General features: G+C 33.7%; 1 protein-coding gene and 1 long non-coding RNA gene across 2 annotated transcripts; one reads left to right on the forward strand and one right to left on the reverse strand.

Annotated features, from left to right (window-relative positions):
- Positions 1–281: 281 nt before the first annotated feature.
- On the reverse strand, positions 282–7979 carry LOC148270766 (uncharacterized). Its single transcript, XR_015825290.1, has 3 exons — positions 7845–7979; positions 4584–5075; positions 282–2092 (listed from the first exon to the last, which is right to left on the reverse strand). It is a non-coding gene; the product is annotated as an uncharacterized LOC148270766 (long non-coding RNA).
- Positions 7980–9485: 1506 nt separating this feature from the next.
- On the forward strand, positions 9486–16122 carry LOC148270767 (uncharacterized). The gene is made up of 3 exons (XM_088242214.1): positions 9486–9592; positions 12610–12903; positions 14405–16122. The coding sequence occupies exons 2-3, from the start codon at positions 12642–12644 to the stop codon at positions 15244–15246; spliced, it is 1104 nt and encodes a 367-aa protein (XP_088098340.1). The 5' UTR covers positions 9486–9592; positions 12610–12641; the 3' UTR covers positions 15247–16122.
- The last annotated feature ends 2418 nt before the right edge of the window (positions 16123–18540 follow it).

An 18540-nucleotide genomic window follows, 5' to 3' on the forward strand; every position in this document is an offset into this window, starting at 1 on the left:
TTCATTATTATCCACCCTCAAACGATATCTTTTCACTTTCGTAGCTATGGACTTAGATTCCGAAATAATTTATATAATTTTAAAAAAAATTGATGTCTGGTTTTAACCTTCTCAGTTGTTCATTTAATATATGCCTGAAACAGTTATTATTTCTCACAACAAAGGTATAAGTATTTGCCATTTCGAAAAAGGTGTGTACCTACCTAATATTAAAAATTGTCATTTAGGTAATTACATTTAGGTAAGACTAGGATTAATGGTATATGTACTTAAAAAAAACATTTCTTTAAATAAACAGGATTTATCAATTTTTTTAAAGTTATCAACCAGATTTTGACAACTCTAAGGCCGATAAATTGCTTGTATGAAAACAAATAGAGTTGGCGGGTAAATTTGCCTAATTGTTTTTGGAGGAATATTTTATTAGTTAGCCACTGAAAATAAGCTCAAACGACAATTTTGCCCTAGAATCAATAATTCAACACAGTAGTTTTAAAACAAAAACGCCATATGAGCTACAGTTCAACAAATAATGGTTGCGGGCAAACATGTACGAACATGGAGGTAATTTTGCCCGCCTAGTACATAAAATAGATTAGTAATTAAGTATGAAGACCATATCCATTTCTAGAGAAGCTGACGATGCACGGATGGGATATGCTTGTTTGTCATAATAGTGCTAATGCAATTAAAAGTATGAATGACTAGTATTTTCTTATATAGGACGACCATATCTATATTTGAGGATGGGGATATGCATTCACATGTTACCACTTTCTCACAATTTTTTCATCATTAATATATGCAATATTACCACTTACACAACACTAATACTTTTGGTGCACTAGTACTAATGCTACACTTACACTACATTAATATTTATGCTACACTGACACTTCACTAATTCTTATGCTACACTAATACTTATTCTTATCTGAAACTTAAACTAAACGCTTGTAGAATAACATGTTTTAAAAATATATATTTTGTGTATCAATTAGAAAATCTGTGCTCAGCAATTCCGGTATTTCATTATTTGTAAATAATGAAATGCAAAATAAGCATGAGAACGGTTTCTAAACGGTATGAGTTAGCATGTGTGACTTCAACTGACTTTTTCGTAAACATTTATATTGGCACTCTGAGCATGAAAATGGTTTCTCACCGGTATGAGTTAACAAGTGTGACTGCAAATGGCTTTTTCTTAAACATTTATATTGGCACTCTGAGCATGAGAATGGTTTCTCACCGGTATGAATTAACATATGTGATTTTAAAATAGCCTTATGAGAACATTTTAACTGGCACACCGAGCATGAGAATGGTTGCTCGCCGGAATGAGTAAGCATGTGATATTTTAAAGTTTGTTTATGCGCACTTTTAAATTGGCACTCTGAGCATGGGAATGGTTTCTCACCGGTATGAGTTCTTATGTGTGCCCTCAACTGACTTTTTCTTGAAGATTTATACTGGCACTCTGAGCATGAAAATGGTTTCTCATCGGCATGAATTAAGAAGTGCGATTTTAAAGAATTTTTATGAGAACATTTAAATTGGCACACCGAGCATGATAATAATTTCTCCCCGGAATGAGTTGACACATGGTATTTTAAAGCATTCTTGTATGAACTTTTAAATTGGCACTCTGAGCATGCGTACGGTTTCTCACCGGTATGAGTTCTAATGTGTGTCCTCAACTGACTTTTTCTAATACATTTATATTGGCACTCGGGGCATGAAAATGGTTTCTCACCGGTATGAGTTAACAAGTGCGATTCAAAAGTATATTTGTGAGAACATTTAAATTGGCACACTGAGCATGAGAATAGTTTTTCGCCGGTATGAGTTAACATGTGTAATTTCAAACGACTCTTTCGCGAACATTTGAATAGGCACTCTGAGCATTGGACTGGTTTCTCTCTTGTATGAGTACGCATGTGTTTTTTCAAATAACATTTATATGAAAATCTAAAATGACACTCTGAGCATGAGAATCGTTTCTCACTAGTATGAGCTAACACACGCGTTGTTGCTGTGCTATTATTTGGACATTTATATTGACACTCTCTATATTTCTGTCTTGCTTGTAAACCTGAAACAAAATTAAGTTTAATGTTATTTGAGTATTATAATAATCTAATAATATCAATATTTCTATTATAAATTTATGCTTTACGAACTATTTATCTTTTTTATTTTATTAACATAAACAGCAAATCTGCCTTTTACAAAAATTTATAACACTAACATATTTAGTTTGATATATATTTTTTTTAAATTATAAATTTCATTTTACCCAAGATTTATAAAAACAATTAAACCTAAAAATTATACAAGATTTATTTTTAAAAAAATAACTTAAAAATTATACAACATAGTAGAAGGTATAAACAATTCAAGAATAAATTTAAAAAACAAATTAAATAATAAAATATTTTAAAGTAACATAACAAGATAATCATGAGTACTGTTTTATACAGCTGGGCAAAGTGAACAAAAAATTGTATATATTATGTAATGCATAAATAAATAAATATAATTACCATTCCCCATCTTTGAAAAAGTTCAAAAGGTTTGTTCTATGGGAACAATACCCTACACTAAATATATCCGATACGTGGGAATAACTATTGCCGAGTTCATGAAGTCTGTTTAATACGGCATTACAAGTATACACTGTCCGTGAATTGTTGCTACAAAACGGCGACACCTGTCTAGTCATTCTTTCAGGCACCCAGAAGTTGATGACAGATAATAGTTCAGGGCAATCCCTATTTCTCATGAAATCAATTATACGATACGCTATAACTTCCTGGAGGTTATGAAGTGAAACTAATATTTATTTTTTTACACTTTGCAAAATTCAATGATCAAATTGAGACTACATAAATATGAATACCGCCAGAGACACAGTATTTCAATATCGTCTGTCTATATATATAAAAGGCAATGTTCGCATTTGTGTCCTCGAAGGACTGAATAACTACTGGACCGATTTACGTTTGGTTTTCAGCGAAATGTACATCTTTGCCAGGAGCAGGTTTATAGCTAATTCAATTTAATATGCAGGAAACAAGTTAGGAGGGTAAATGTTTTATCCATCATCAGGATTGCATTCGACGAAAATGCATATACTAAACAATTAGGAGACTTTCTTCACATTTTTTTTTAGTATTTTCGGAAATGCTAAAATAATGTTAACTGACATTTTATACATTGTTGAAAATCGCATTCGTTAATAAAGTAACAGAGCTTTTACATCAAGTCTTTTTACATATGTAACATTAAGTCTTCCGAATATACCGAGAGAGCTAGTTCTAATTGGTACTCTTAAGATAATTTTTATTAAAGCTTTTTGTGCAATGATTATTTGTTTGAGCAATGTATCATTTGCACATCCCCATCCAATTATTCCATAACTGATTGACTTATTGCGTAATATATTTTTTTACGAGATAATTTATTTGAATTCGCAAATCACCTAATCAATTTAAATCATGACTTTAATAAAAACTCAGGAGTTAAAATCTTACATACAAATAATGAAGGATTGGCGGCCTCCGTGGTGTAGTGGTCAAGACGCTTGACTCATGCACGGAAGGTTCCGGGTTCGATTCCCGGTGAGAACACGGAAAATAAAAATGTGATTTTTCTCAAGCCTGGGTGTTCTGTGATGTAATTCACCACTGTAATTGGGCCCCCTGGCCTATTGTGGTGCAAAAATAAATAAATAAATATTAAAAGTAAATAATATGGAAATATTTCACATTAGGAAAGCTGTAAAAAATAATGTTCCTTTGATCAATAATCAAACAAACTTCCAATATAGTCATTTATACGATGTTCCACTGTAATGGTCACCCTATTAAACCTATTAAGCTTACCCCCTCCCTCCATCTCCTCTACTAATTTCATTAATTCTCAAACAACACAATATTTTCATAATTTAATTAGTGCATGTTTGTCCTTATCAGTGCATGTGCTTATTAAAATGCATGTCGTGTTGGTTTTATATTTTTGTGCAAAAACTATGGTGAAGGTGTGCAGTGGTTTTGCATGTTGGTTCAATTGGTGTCCTGACGAAGAGACGGGTACGTCTCGAAACCGGTAGACAAAGAAAGGTCGGTAAGTGGTTAAATACAAATATTTAATAACATTTAGTATAATTTATATAGATAAGAAACGGAATTGGTCCAAGTATGTTCCTTGAGGGACGCCAAATGAAATTTTGGTTTCGTCGCTAGATTTGTTACTAATCTTTACTATTTGCTTTCTGTTTTTCATGTAACTTTGAAACAGTTCCAATTCCTTATTAAGGATTCCAATACTCCAAAGTTTTTCAAAAAGTATGTCGTTTATATTGTACACAAAATGTTAAATAAATAAATAATAGAACGCATATTGTCAGTCTTATAGATACGTCATAGCTCATGAAAATCCAAGGCTGTGACTTCCGGAAACTTCCAACGATGCAATATTTTATTAAATTATTTATTTTATTTTTATATTGTCAACAATCAAACAATTTCAAAGTTCACAGACGGAATCTCAGAGCAGAAAACGTGGAAGGGAGTATCACTTACTTGATGCGATTTCATCGTGACGAGCGGAATCCAAACATTCTTGTTTGATGTCAGGGTAGTCGACATCTATCTCTGTGAATATTATTATATCACTGGTTATCCTAGGCCGGTCAGTGCTGGTCCCCGGTTCAGCCTTTACGATAGCGACACCTGGTTTGTCGCTTCTGCAAGGCAATGACGCCTCTTCTTCAGTATGGAGACCATTTCCTCCAATATCGCTAGTTCCCGGTTCAGCTTTCAAGGTAGCGACACCTGGCTCCTCGGTTTTGCAAGGCCATGACACCTCCTCTTTAATATGGAGAATATCTCCTATATCGCTAGTCTCCGGTTCATCCTTCACGGTAGCAATAGCCGGTTCTTCGATTTTGCAAGGTAATAACGCTTCCCCAATATAGTGAAAATCTCCTTCTATGTTGCTAGTCCCCGGTTCAGCCTTAATATTTACTGAAGCGATTTTCATAATTTTGATCATTGATTCTGCAGTTCGATATTCTGAAAATTATTCGAATTATGAACATAAAAAATTAAATCACAAATTACAAAATAAAGAAAAAATGTTACGTCATCTTTTGTAAAAAAATAAACACTTATTTATTTTATTTAAATACTTATTTATTTTATTTACTTATTTATTTATAATACGGCACAAGCGCCTTTTACAATATAAAATATAATAATATAATGAGTTAACTAGATATACAAAAATTAAAAAAATAAAAAACAATATTAAAACAGGTATAAAAAGAAAAAGAAAAATAACAAGAAATATGTGTATATATATATACATGTATGTTTGTCAGCATACAAAAGATATAGAAAATATAAAATTAATAAGCACCAGATCATTGAAATAAGTAGCTTTTGCAAATAAATCGTTAATCGTTACTATAGAACATCAGCAAATATTTACAAAGAGATGATTTGAATTCACAGAAACTCGAGTTAAAAATGTCTGTGTATACGCGGTATAGGTGAGTGACAAAGATGGTTAGTTTGAGAAGGGTGACAATAATATACACTGTTTTGTCTAGTTCTACGTATTGGTATATTAATATTTAATCCAGGAGTTCACAAAATCGAATTTAGAATTAATGATTTTATTTTAAAATATTAGGTCAGTTATTTTCCTGCAATCCTCCAGAGCAGGTAAATTCAAAATTTTAACAAAGCATGTAGTTTATTTATCTATATGAATATGCAGTTTAAAATTAATGAATCTTAAAAATTTTCGTTGGACTCTTTCAACATTATTTATGTAATTTAAACGGCTTGATGGTTTGTTTGTGTTTGTTTAATATTATGTCAACCACCACAGCGATTTCAAATAATTTTCTGTATTTTTTTTTATTTGCATACGATTCCTTCAATCTTCCGGAAACGTCAATATCTTAGTTTTTTTTTAATCCAATTCATCAATCAGTAAATTCAAACAACAATTAATAAATAAAATAAAAAAATACAATACTCATCGTCAAATTAAACGAAATACGAAACCGCGAATCTACTGCCGAGCTGTATTGTCTGGCACTCTATAATAACCTCCTTTGGCACCGCAGTCTGTGCTTGACAATATTCTTCCATTCCGTAGTTAACGAGGCCTGAATATCATAAGGTAATTTATTAAGGAATCCTATGCAGCTTATATTTATTTCTCGAATAATATCACTTGAAAGCTTTATTCCTAAATAGTGTAGGATAAATGTCGCTGGGGGTTTGGTTGGAGTTCCTACCCCAGTTAGAGATTGACAGAGAAGACACGAGGTTGGTGCTTAATGCGTATTTATTACATGGCGAATAAGATACGACAAATTTTTTTTGAGGAACGCGTGAGTAATGGAGATGATGAGTTGAATAGACTGCACTTGAACTGTGTGATGTCGTCGAGCTGGTCTGACGTGAACTGAACTGACTGACTGACTTTGTTGGGCAGGCTGAACGAGCTGACTGACTGATTTTGGCTGCGTCCTGTGGTCTCTTTATAGACGATGTTCCTTTGTAGTATATTTCTTCATGGTAGGGACGGTGTGAATGTACTGTAGAACGGTGCCCTCCGATTTCATGTGAAATACTCAGAGTTGCATTTTACGAATATATGGGATTCGATTGAAAATGATGACATTGCATCGTCGGTCATTAGTCTCTTTTAGGTGAACTAATTTAACACGTGTGTGTCATCGACTATGGACTATGGACCCTACAATAGTAATAATAAGATGTAACTTTTATTGCCTTGCCGACTCTACCGATTTTGGGAGTAATCTATCGATCTACCGAATTTGATGGTAATTCTACAGGTTTATAAACATTCGGAAAAATTAGCTGTTTTTATGTCACTTTCCCGATTGCTTGGGCATGACGGCTTTTGAACTGTTTGTGACATGCAAAACTTTCGAAAAAAAAACAGTTTTTAGAGCAGTAGCTCAATCACAGATAACTATCGACGTGCTTGAAAAAATTGCTAAGCATTTGAACGATCACAATGAACAATAATGAACATGCCTAAGTTATCGCAGTCATAAGCCAACGCTAGTGTCGGTTTGTTTTTTGTTTTGCTCGTAAACAAATACAGTTCACTGGCGAAAAATCGGCGTTTATCCAAAAAAAGAATACAATATATTGCATTTGCAAAGTAGTAAGGAGTATCTAATACAAGAAAGTGAAAGTTAAATTACAATTACTATGGCGACTGCTTTTCTTGACATTTGGCTGGTCAACCACCGGTTGAATGCAATAAATAGCGTAGAAAATAATAAATAAATAAATGAAAATAGCAGTTTTGAAATATTTTCCATATTTACACCGGCGAAATTCAAATATGTGATTGCGCAGCAGGATTAAACGTCGCGAAACGTAAATATTTTGACATTTAATATTAGGTGTTGTACATTGTGATCGCGAATACGATAAACAACCATGGTGAGAAATTATTATCGCGTCAATAGTTATTTGCGATTTAGCTACAGAGTGGCAAAATTGATTTTTCTGAAACTTTCTGGCTGATAACGAATCGACCGGTTTTAGCCGACGAAGTTTGGCAACGCTGACTAAGGTGGTTGTCATCTCATCTGCTCATGAACCACTACCACCTCTAGCTGGCACGTCTAGACGGCCTCACGCACGGGAGTTCCGGGTTCGATTCCCGGTGAGATCACATGGGCTAAATATGACTTTTCTCAAGCCTGGCGGTAATTAACCTCTGTAATTGGAACTCCCGATCTGTTGTGGAGCTCGCTACAAAGCAAACGTATATTTGGTACTTACTTTTTGCAAATATTTGTATGTAAAATCTTAGTTTATTCTTCCGACAATATTGTAATTTATGTATTTATTGTCCACTGGATAATGGACGCGTGCCACTTAGTGCTTGACATGAACACCACAGATAAAATCACAGACTAGGCAAAATGGTTCACTCAGTCAAAATATCATAGAGTATAAAATTATTAAGTGACCTAACGGATTGGCTCGATATTTAACAACTACTGCGTATTTATTTTATTCATACTTAAATTATAAAAATATGAGCCTACAAAATTACAGGTATTCCTCGACTTATGACTATCAAGACACAATCAGAGCTGAGTCTACAGTCTGCGCTGAGGGTGGCGCGATAAAAGTTTGAACATTTGTCAAGCCGTTTTAAAATGTCTACAAGAAGGAAAATGACTTTTAAACGAAAGTGGCAATACACAAAGAAGGGCAGTATTCTTATTATTATGGGTAACTTATATAATTGCCATTTAGATCATCTGTTTTTTTACTGTCCCCTCTACGAAAAAAGCGAATGCCTTCAAAATATTTGTGAAGAATATAATACGCTCCCTCTTAACGTAAAATTTTTACGCGCCCAGAATGATTTGGATACTTATTTACTTTTGGTTAAATTCTTAAGGACAAATAATAAAAATATTTGAATTTGTTAAATATTATTTGCCAAATTTAAATAATAAGTCTAATTGAATGTCCCTCTTTACTTTTGGCCCAAAATTTCATGTTTTGTTTACGTTTAATTTAGACGGTAATAATATTTTATTGTCACATAACTCTTTCATACTGATTTTAACTACCTCACATTATATTATATTTTTTCGTGGGTATGGGTTTTTTTTTGTCGTTCACTGAAGCGTATATTCTTTAAATATCTTATTCTTGTTTCTAAGAGCCAAAATCACTCGCAAACGAGTGGAGGCGTATAAAAAAAATGTAAAGTCTTAGTTAAAATTAGGATTAATTAATTAAAATTTTAATGAACTTGATTTGTATTTTTTTTTCTGTCACTGATTACGTTGTATGCCTTCCAACGTTTAAACAATAAACCTTTTACGTACTTGTGGATTTGTTTATCTATTTGAATAGTTTAAAAATAAATAAAACAAAAATGTGGCTGTAAAATTTCAAAACAATTAGGTTAGTCCCATATTCATTTTAATTTATTGTACTTAAAAAAAATATTTAAAAAATCTTTGATTATTGAAAAATATTTACGAGTACATGAAAATAATTTTTTTATATGTATAAACTTATATGTATTTATTTGAAATGTAATAAATGTTCTTTACTAACTTTGTATACTTTGTGGAAATCTGTTATTAGTTCTGAGTGTATACACTATATCTGTTTGTTTACTATAAATATGGATGTAGAACTGTTGATTTCCCAAATAAAATAAAATAAATACTTCTAGTTTTTAAACCCATCCCTGATTTATGTGTATAGTAATCTATCATGAGCCATTTTGCCATAAATAAATTGCTAAACAAAATAGTAACAGAAACTGGTTAGTTTCCGATAGGACGAAAAAACCTGATTACCTAGTCAAATACCAATAATTAACCTGTAGCCAAAATTTCTATGTTAGTTCGTGGATTGTCCATCACTTTACATTTTATCTGTGGTTCTTCCGTCAAGCGCTAACTGGTACGCGTCTCTATCCAGTGAACAATAAATACACAAATTACAATATTATTAGACGAGCGAACGAAGATTTAAAATACAAATCACCGCAAAAAGTAAGTAACAAATGTATATTTGGTTTGTAGCAAGCACCGCAATAGGCCAGGAGTTCTAATTGCAGTCAGGCTTGAGAAAAAAAATATTTAATTACAATATTTGAGTTTGTCCAAATGTTCATAGACAAAAGACTGGATTTCACCCCCTCGGGGGTCATTAAGATTAACAAATTACAACAGGGATGGAGAATACCTTAAATAAGGGAATATGGAAGTCAGGGCATTTACAGGGCTTATGACCTGTCATTGGCTGGTTTAATAAGCCCTAAGCCCTGTAAATGCCTTGACTTCCATATTCCCTTATTTAACATATTTAATTATTGTGCTCTCTAAACTATTGAAAATTTAAAGCAATCGAAATATATGACACTTGGTATTTCGTGTCGTCAATGAAGATGAAGATGTTCGTAATACCAAAACCAAAATAATGCCTTGCTTCTCTTGAGGTATGGAAAAACACCAAAGCGGAGTTTACGAATAAAACCATTGGCAAAAATAAGTAACTAATAAAATTGGGTTTTAAACTTAGGATGCCGACAATGATAATAATCATACACGTGCGTTTTGGTAAATTTTGAAAGCTTAAGCAAATTCCTTGCAACTCGCCACGGTTAAATAATTGGGTTTTTGCACATATAACGGAGGTCATAATAAAACACGACTCCGTACAATGAAGTAAACCCCGAAATTCTTCCAAGGGCCCGGACTTAATCCAACCCTTCATAAAATGTAAAACTTCCCATCTCCGGAATGTGAGAAACTTTACCCGGATTATCTGCATACCGAAAGATGCATAGGGCACTAACGCGGTCGACACATATTCCGGTCACTCATATGTGTGGAGGCAAGATGGTCAGTTTTACGCTTCAGGTTCCAATCAAGGAACTATAAAAACATTGCAGCGTAGAATTAAATTTACAAATCAGTATTTCACATCTTCCTTGCCGGGAATCGAACCCGACGTTCTATTCGACATGTAAGTCTTTTTTCTTCCTTATTTCTCTATCCGCACTTGGTGATGCATATAGCACTGAATCAGTTCGTTAAGTGATTCCCCTGTTACATTGAAGGTAAGGCGATCAGCTTTACGCTTCAGGTTCCGGTCCAGGAACCTCTATCAACCACCAACCACGAGGCGAAATTATAAATAAACTATATTTTAATCTCCATGTTTGTATTTAAGTTGATTTAATTAAGTTAGTGTAAGGTAATTATAATTATTATCATAGTTTTGTTAGATATACGTTTAGATGTAAGATTTGTGTAGTAATAAGGGTTGAAAAAATACAACATTCTTATTGTGCTATATGTGTGAGGAGGAAAGGAGACAGACACGATCGGGTGGTCTATAAAAAGGACCACAGCCCTTAAGTTTTTTTAGTTGAGTGGCAGGTCTCCGGACCTCCAAAGTTTTTTTAGTTGAGGGAAGTTTTTTTAGTTGAGGGAAGTTTTTTGTTGAGTATCAGTCGGTGATCAGTCGGGTGTCAACACACAGAGAAGAAAGTCGCGAAACTCGTCGCGGGACAAGTACTCGGACTTGTCCCAGCCCTTCGTTTGATCTCCAAACTCCGGACCTTCGAAGTTCCCTGGCCCATTCTGCCACCTTTCACCACGTGGCTGCCTGCAGCCATGTCCAAGGCGTCCGCCTACCGCCAGCGAAAGAACCATCTCCGCGCCCCTAGCCGCCCCTCAAGAACGCCGCTTCATCAGCGCACATCATGATGATGTACCCCACGCGTCGTCCCCAGACGTCCGCCTACGTTGTGCCGACAAACACGATGTCACCCACGCGTTAACTGCGACGTTAACTGGGCCCTCGCCACAGCTGCTGGACGCTGCCGCCGCAAACAACAACTCCACCTGCAACACGTAGCCTCACGCGTTGTCGACAAGACGTCCACCTACGCGCTAACCGTTCGTCCTCGCCGCAACTGGACGCTGCCGCCGCAAACAACAACTCCGCCTTCAACACGCAGCCTCACGCGTCGTCGACAAGATGTCCGCCTACGCGCTAACCGTGCGTCCTCGCCGCAGCTGGACGCTGCCGCCGCAAACAACAACTCCGCCTGCAACACGCAGCCTAACGCGTCGTCGACAAGATGTCCGCCTACGCACTAACCGTGCGCCCTCGCCGCAGCTGGATGCTGCCGCCCAAAACAACAACTCCGCCTGCAACACGCAGCCTCGCGCGTCGTCGACAAGACGTCCGCCTACTCGCTAACCGTGCGCCCTCGCCGCAGCTGAATGCTGCCGCCTTAGCTACCCACGCTACACCTTGCAGCTGGAAGCTGCTGCCTCCAGATCGTTTTGGGTAGTATTTAGTTTAGTTATTAAGTCCGTAATCTTAAGAATGAATTTAAGACATAGGTTTAATATTTGTTTAATTATAAGGATTGTTATCCTTTATTTGTTCAAAACTATAAAACATACATGGAAATTTTAATCAAGTACTTTTTCATTATTATACACTCCTTCCTCTCAACATAATATTACAAGGCAATCTGATTAAACTAAATTCTTTTACTAGTAAAGATAAACTTTAGAATTAAATAAAACAACAGGAAATCCTATATTTCTACTGTGTTAACCTTTTAAATTCATAGAATTAATGGTTTAACACAAAATCTTATAAATCTAGCAGATTGATAAACTTGAATTCCATTGAATGTTCATTTGGATAAAATATCTTGGCATAATGGTAACGACTAAACAAACATAAGTGAACACTGGATACAGCTTATGACAGATCATAAGCTCTATACATGCTGAGACTTCCGTATTTACAAAAGCTTTGTCTCTTTTTAAAACATAAATAACCTTCATGAGTTTCCTTGTGGATAAAAGTTAAACTGTGGGTCAACTGTCATCGTAAGATGTTGAAACGACCTTTTTTAATTATAGAATCATATAACATCTTATTTATGTGCAACTTTATTATTTCAAAAGTTACATATATATAATCTCGCTCTAGAAATTATGATTTTATTGATTTTATAAATAAGTTTCGTAATTTCCAGGATCTTCATTTCAGGTTTAGTTATAAAAAAGTATGGAATTCCCTTCGGTGAATGTTAAGGCTGAACCGGGGACTGGCGATGTAGAAGGAGATATTCTCCAGGCCGGGGAAGGGGCGCCACGGCCCCGCAGCAGCGAGGAGCCGGGTGTTACTGTCGTGAAGGCTGAACCGGGGACCAGTGCTAGCTGGCCTAGGATAACCAGCGATATAATGATCTTCACAGAGATTGATGTGGATTATCCTGACATTAAACAAGAATGTTTGGATTCCTCTCGCAAACGGGAAATTGCTTCAAGTAAGTAATACTTTTGACTGTGGACGATGGTTCGCAGAGGAATTTAACTCTTTATGCATAAATTGTTCGAATGGAAGTTTTTGGAAGTCACAACCGTGGATTTGTAATAGGCACGCGGTCATAAATTATGACTAACCTATACAGGTTCTGTGACAAGCCGCTGTTTCCCCGGAATGGTCGGCAGGGAGGATTTAACTCTGTATTTGCATACAGATTCGCATACTCTACACTCATTCATCTTCGCATGCACGTGCGCCGATTATTCCGACTTTCGTCATGTCCTTCTTCAAGCTTTTGCTAAATTTAGTCGTTCCATGTCTTTCTCGGTCTTCCTGGATATCTGCATCCATCAACATTAGCACCGTAAATCTTTTTAGCCGTTTTTACGCTGTCCATTCAGTCTACATGTTCATATCAACGCCAAACTTCTTCCTTCATTTTGTCGATAATGCTTGTATATAATATTTTTTCGTTTGTTTTTGACAAGATTTATATGATAATAATCATGATTTATTAACAAAAATAACAATTACTTTATCAACTACACTTAGGTAATAGATTTCTCTGGATCATGTCTAGTCTGCCTAACTAGGTACAACCTGTTTTAAGGCAGACATTTTTATGCAAAAATGAACAATAACATTACTGCCTACTAGTTAATTTACTATACAGTTATACAATATTAATTTATTATTTAGGAATGTATTTTGAGTAAAGTTTCATATTCGATGTATATTTTTATTTTATTTTATTTATTTATTTATTTATTATCATTATATTACATACACAAAATTATAATTTATGTAAAGTTGCTTTGACTGTCTAACTAGGGTTATTTACTCCGTTCTAAGACAGTAAAAAAAAAAAAAAAACAGTAATCAATTTATAGAAGCAGTTATAAAAATACAGGACAAAGTGAAAAACAAAGTAAAAAATTGAGTAAATCATGGTAAAAAATGAAGTAAAAACATAGTAAAAATGTAGTAAAAAAACGTAGCAAAATAATTTTGTATAATTGTATTTTAAGTGCTTGTCCTAACTGTTAAATTGTTTATGTAACTTAAATCTTGTATGGAAAATTTCTAAAACTCTTTCCTGCTAAGAAACTACATATTTATAGTTTTGATCTGATTGTTTTATGTTCGTGTAAAATGAATACAATAAATTTAATATGCTGACCGATTTAAGAACATAGCTGTTGTTTGTCAAAAATGTCTTACGTCTCAGTTGCTGGCATCTGGTACAGGGACTGTAAAATGTTGTAGTGTAAAAACACAATTTTAAAAAGGAATATTTTAAACAATCCATGTTGGAACTCAAACCCCTGCATGGTAGGCAAACTCGCTAATCTCTTCACCATGAGGCCGACCAAGTAATTTTAACTAAGGAAATTCCTTTCCGTCCATTTTTCAATCAAATTCGTTTTACTCTAGCAATACACAAACCTTTTTTCGCTTTGTTTTCGTAAAATTTACAATACATTATTTTGTTTTTATTTTAGGTTTACAAGTGAGACGGAAATATTTCACCTGTTCAGAGTGTCAATATAAATGTCCACAGAAGAGTAAATTGACAACGCACATGTTAACTCACGGCGGTGAGAAACCATTCTCATGCTCAGAGTGCCGATTAAAATTTTCACAAAAATGTCATTTGAAATCACACATTTTAACTCACTCCGGCGAAAAACCATACTCATGCTCGGATTGTCAGTATAAATGTTCAGATAAGAGTTATTTAAAATCTCACATGTTAACTCATACTGGTGAGAAACCATTCTCATGCTCAGAGTGCAAATTTAAATGTTCACTGGGACATAATTTTAAAAGACATATGTTAACTCATTCCGGAGAGAAACCTTATTCTTGCTCAAAGTGTCGATATAAATGTTCTCGAAAGAGTTCTTTAAAAAATCACATGTTAACTCACACCAGGAAGAAACAATTCTCATGCTCGGATTGCCAATTTAAATGTTCAATAAGAAATAATTTCCAAAGGCACGTGTTAACTCATACTGGCGAGAAACCATTCTCGTGCTCAGAGTGCCAATTTAAATGTTCTCAAAAACATAATTTGAAAACGCACATTTTAATTCATACCGGTAAGAAACCATACTCATGCGCGGAGTGTCAATATAAATGTTCTCAAAAGCGGTTTTTGAAATCTCACCTCTTAACTCATACCTACGAGAAACCATTCTCATGCTCAGATTGTAGAAACACGTTTTCCAAAAAAAGGGATTTAATTTATCATTCATTAATTCACATTGGTGAGAAAGTTCTTACTGTGAAATTACTAAAAATGAATACCTCGATAAACTTGGAATCAGTCGGTAATACTTAATAATCTATTTTTGCTGAGCTTATTAACAGTTATAGAACTTTATTTATAGAAATGTATTTACCATTAATACATAAATAATTTATATTAGGGACTTCTGTTATTATTAAAAGTATCGCTGAAGACCTCAATATAAAAATTCCTTTTTTTATGATAGAGTTAATTTAAATCTAGATTTATTTGATTTTTCTGTACAATTAGAGTACCTTATAGCCGAAACGTAAAACTACTCATTTGTGAGTACTTTGATGCACGTATGCGGTTTCTGGACTATTCTCATTCTATGTATTTAGAGCTTCCTTCCACCTTTGGCAGAAATAACTGCTAAAATTATTCTTCTTTGCATATTCTAGCGCATACGTTCCTAAGAAACTTTGCTGCTGAATTACCTTACTAGTTGTTGTGTCTGCGGTCAGACGTGCGCTGTTTTGTTGACCGCGGCGAACGCTCGACGATGTGATCGTTGTATTGAATAGTGAAGGAGGACACACAGTGGCGAGCTTCAAAACCTTATCTCATTTATGAAAAATGAACGTAGTAATATCTCGCTTATAATTTCATGATTTCAACTTAATTTTTTTTCGCTGAGTTTATCAACAGTTATATAACTAATGAACTTTTTTTAACTTTGTAAGATAAAGAAATGTATTTCCAATTAATAAGTAAATAATTAATATTTTATTCCTTAAAGTATAGCTTGATTAGAATGACTGCTACCAAACTAATTTCATTAGTGATAGTGATATTATTCATAAAAAATTAGACATTTATACTTTTTTCATCAACAACATCAAATGAATTATTTTTTTATACGATCAATTTACATTGATCAATTTGTCCCATCTCTAACGTTTTTGTAAAATAATGTAACCTTGTAAAAACGTCGTTAATAATCAGGTTTTTTTTTTTTTTTTAGTTTTAAAGCTTATTTTATGTATTGTTGATTTATGTTTCAAGAATTGTATTGAAAAAATAAATTTACACGCCAGATACAAATTATTTTTCGTGTGTCAATATAAATAACTCCTTTGACGTTGCTACAAAGTTATGCCGTCACTTTTTCTGACAACTATCACTCTAATCATGTTACATTTTAAGGACTATAGGTATAAAAACTTATAATTAGAAATCAAACACTGATTTGAGTCATTCGTTTGAAATGTCATCCGTTTGAAAATACCCTAATAAGGCGAAACAATTGTCACGAAGTTTTTATTTTTTTATGTTTATATTTGTAAAAATAAAATAAAGTGTTCAGTAGACTCAAATCATTGTTTGATTTCTAATTACAAGTTTAAATATGGAGTTCTACAAAATAAACACCAAATCAATCAATATACCATAGGTATATTATGTAATTATTGAATGTATCGTCGAATACCTCAATAGTAAAATTACTTTTTTATGGAAGAGTTAATTATGAATCTAGATTTAAATTTTATTTCCATAATCAGCTAATAATATTATTATAAGGGTCTATAGATAATGGTGGGAGGTTGACTGCAAAGGCTGCGACTTTATTTGAAGTATGTGGTTTAAGTCTAATTCTTTGTTTGTTTATTTTATTTTATTAATAAAAAAACATATAGAAATTTGAATACAAATTATCAATTCCTACTGAACTGCATAAAATGCAGTTCGTCAGCAGGTGCTTATAGTTAAGTTCATATATATATATATATCTACATAATCTTATCTCTTCAATTCTATATTATATAAAAGCTCTTATTACTGTGGAATAAAAAGCATTTACTTAAAACCTTGCATTTACTCAAAGTGAGATGTAGATTGTTGGATGAGCATCGGGTGCTAAAAGACAATAAATCATAATGTAATAGTGAACAATCGGAAGGGCTGTCAATCTGTTCGAGAATTTTAGTGTCATCAGCAAACAGCCAAACTGATGAAGTAAGAAAAGCATTTTTTATATCATTGATGAACAGATTGAATAGCAAAGGAGCAAGGTGAGCACCCTGTGGTACATTAATGCCGTTTGAGATGGAATTATTTACCCTTACAAACTGTTTCTCTTCACTGAGATATGACTTAAAGAAATATTAGCTTCAATTAGTTCGCAATGATTTATTGCGTCAAAAACATTAGAATTATCTATAAACAGTACAAGTATATGTTTTTTATTATTAGGGTCATTATTAATGCAATTAGCAAAATCCTGTAATGGTAGTTCGGAACTTTTTTCTTTTGGAATCCGTACTGATTTGAATGTAAGATTCAAAATTTTAAATCATGTATTTTTAGTTTTAATGCAATATGTTTTTCGGGCTTTTTTCAAAAGCAGGCAAAATACAAATAGAACGGTCATTACCGACCTCTGACAGGTTAGCCACTGTTTTATGGATGTATCAGTATATTTTGAATAAAGCTTATCGAGTCACAACTTATTTATCTTATTAATTAAACTCCCCCACCTTTTTTAAGCCAATCAACAGGCTTATGAAAACCCCAACAGATTGGCATTATTGACCATGTATTATAAAATAACACTTAATCTAAACAATCACAAAGTCTATTTAAATTTACACATGTATAATTATGGATAATCTAGGCGGACATGGCAAGTGTATCATCGCGAGTCAGGAGTGACAACACCCCTTGCTTATTGAATGCTGACCTTTGCTGTTGGAACAAATCGACAGTACCGTTTAATGAGATTTTGTTCACTGTTCCGAGGATCCTCGGCAGAGGGGAAAAGAATCCGATGTTGGTTTTATAATTTTCCACAGCAAAGACAGCGTTGATACGCAAGTTACGGTGAGGTACATTGAGGTTAATCTGAGCAAGAATATCATGGGCATCTATACAGTTAGATATCAATTCGGCAAGAATATCAAACCAGCCAAAATCCTTATGAATTCTAAACTGAAGATATGAAAGTACTCTGAAGATCATAATAGTTAATTATGAAAGTATTTGATTCAATTCTAAATATGAACGATTTTAAAAGTTTACGTTGCACCGATTCAATCCGCGTCATACGAATGCTTTAATTAGGAGACCATATTATAGAATTAAACTCAAGCAAGCTACGAAAAACTCATTTATACAATGTTAATGCAATTTTTGGGCTTTTGAATGGCTTAGATATTCGCAAAATAAGTCCACAAATTTTGGACGCTTTCTTGGAAATGTGATGGTTGAATTCAAGTTTGTTATCAAAAAGTATCCCAAAATCTCGAATCGTCTCGACGTTGATTAAAATTGTTTTGCCTATTGAATAATTGAAAACGATTTTATTTTAATCAAACCGAATGTAAAATTAAATGTTGTTATTTACAA

The sequence above is a fragment of the Micrasema longulum genome, unplaced genomic scaffold, assembly GCF_059751315.1.
Source record: "Micrasema longulum isolate JH-2025_06_02 unplaced genomic scaffold, ASM5975131v1 h1tg003426l, whole genome shotgun sequence".
Classification (NCBI taxonomy): domain Eukaryota; kingdom Metazoa; phylum Arthropoda; class Insecta; order Trichoptera; family Brachycentridae; genus Micrasema; species Micrasema longulum.

Excerpts from the sequence above, each read along its gene's own strand:
- LOC148270767 (XM_088242214.1), top strand. The coding sequence starts at position 12,642 with ATGGAATTCCCTTCGGTGAATGTTAAGGCTGAACCGGGGACTGGCGAT. Across the intron at positions 12,904-14,404 it reads CAAACGGGAAATTGCTTCAA|GTTTACAAGTGAGACGGAAA; the intron begins GTAAGTAATACT and ends TTTTTATTTTAG.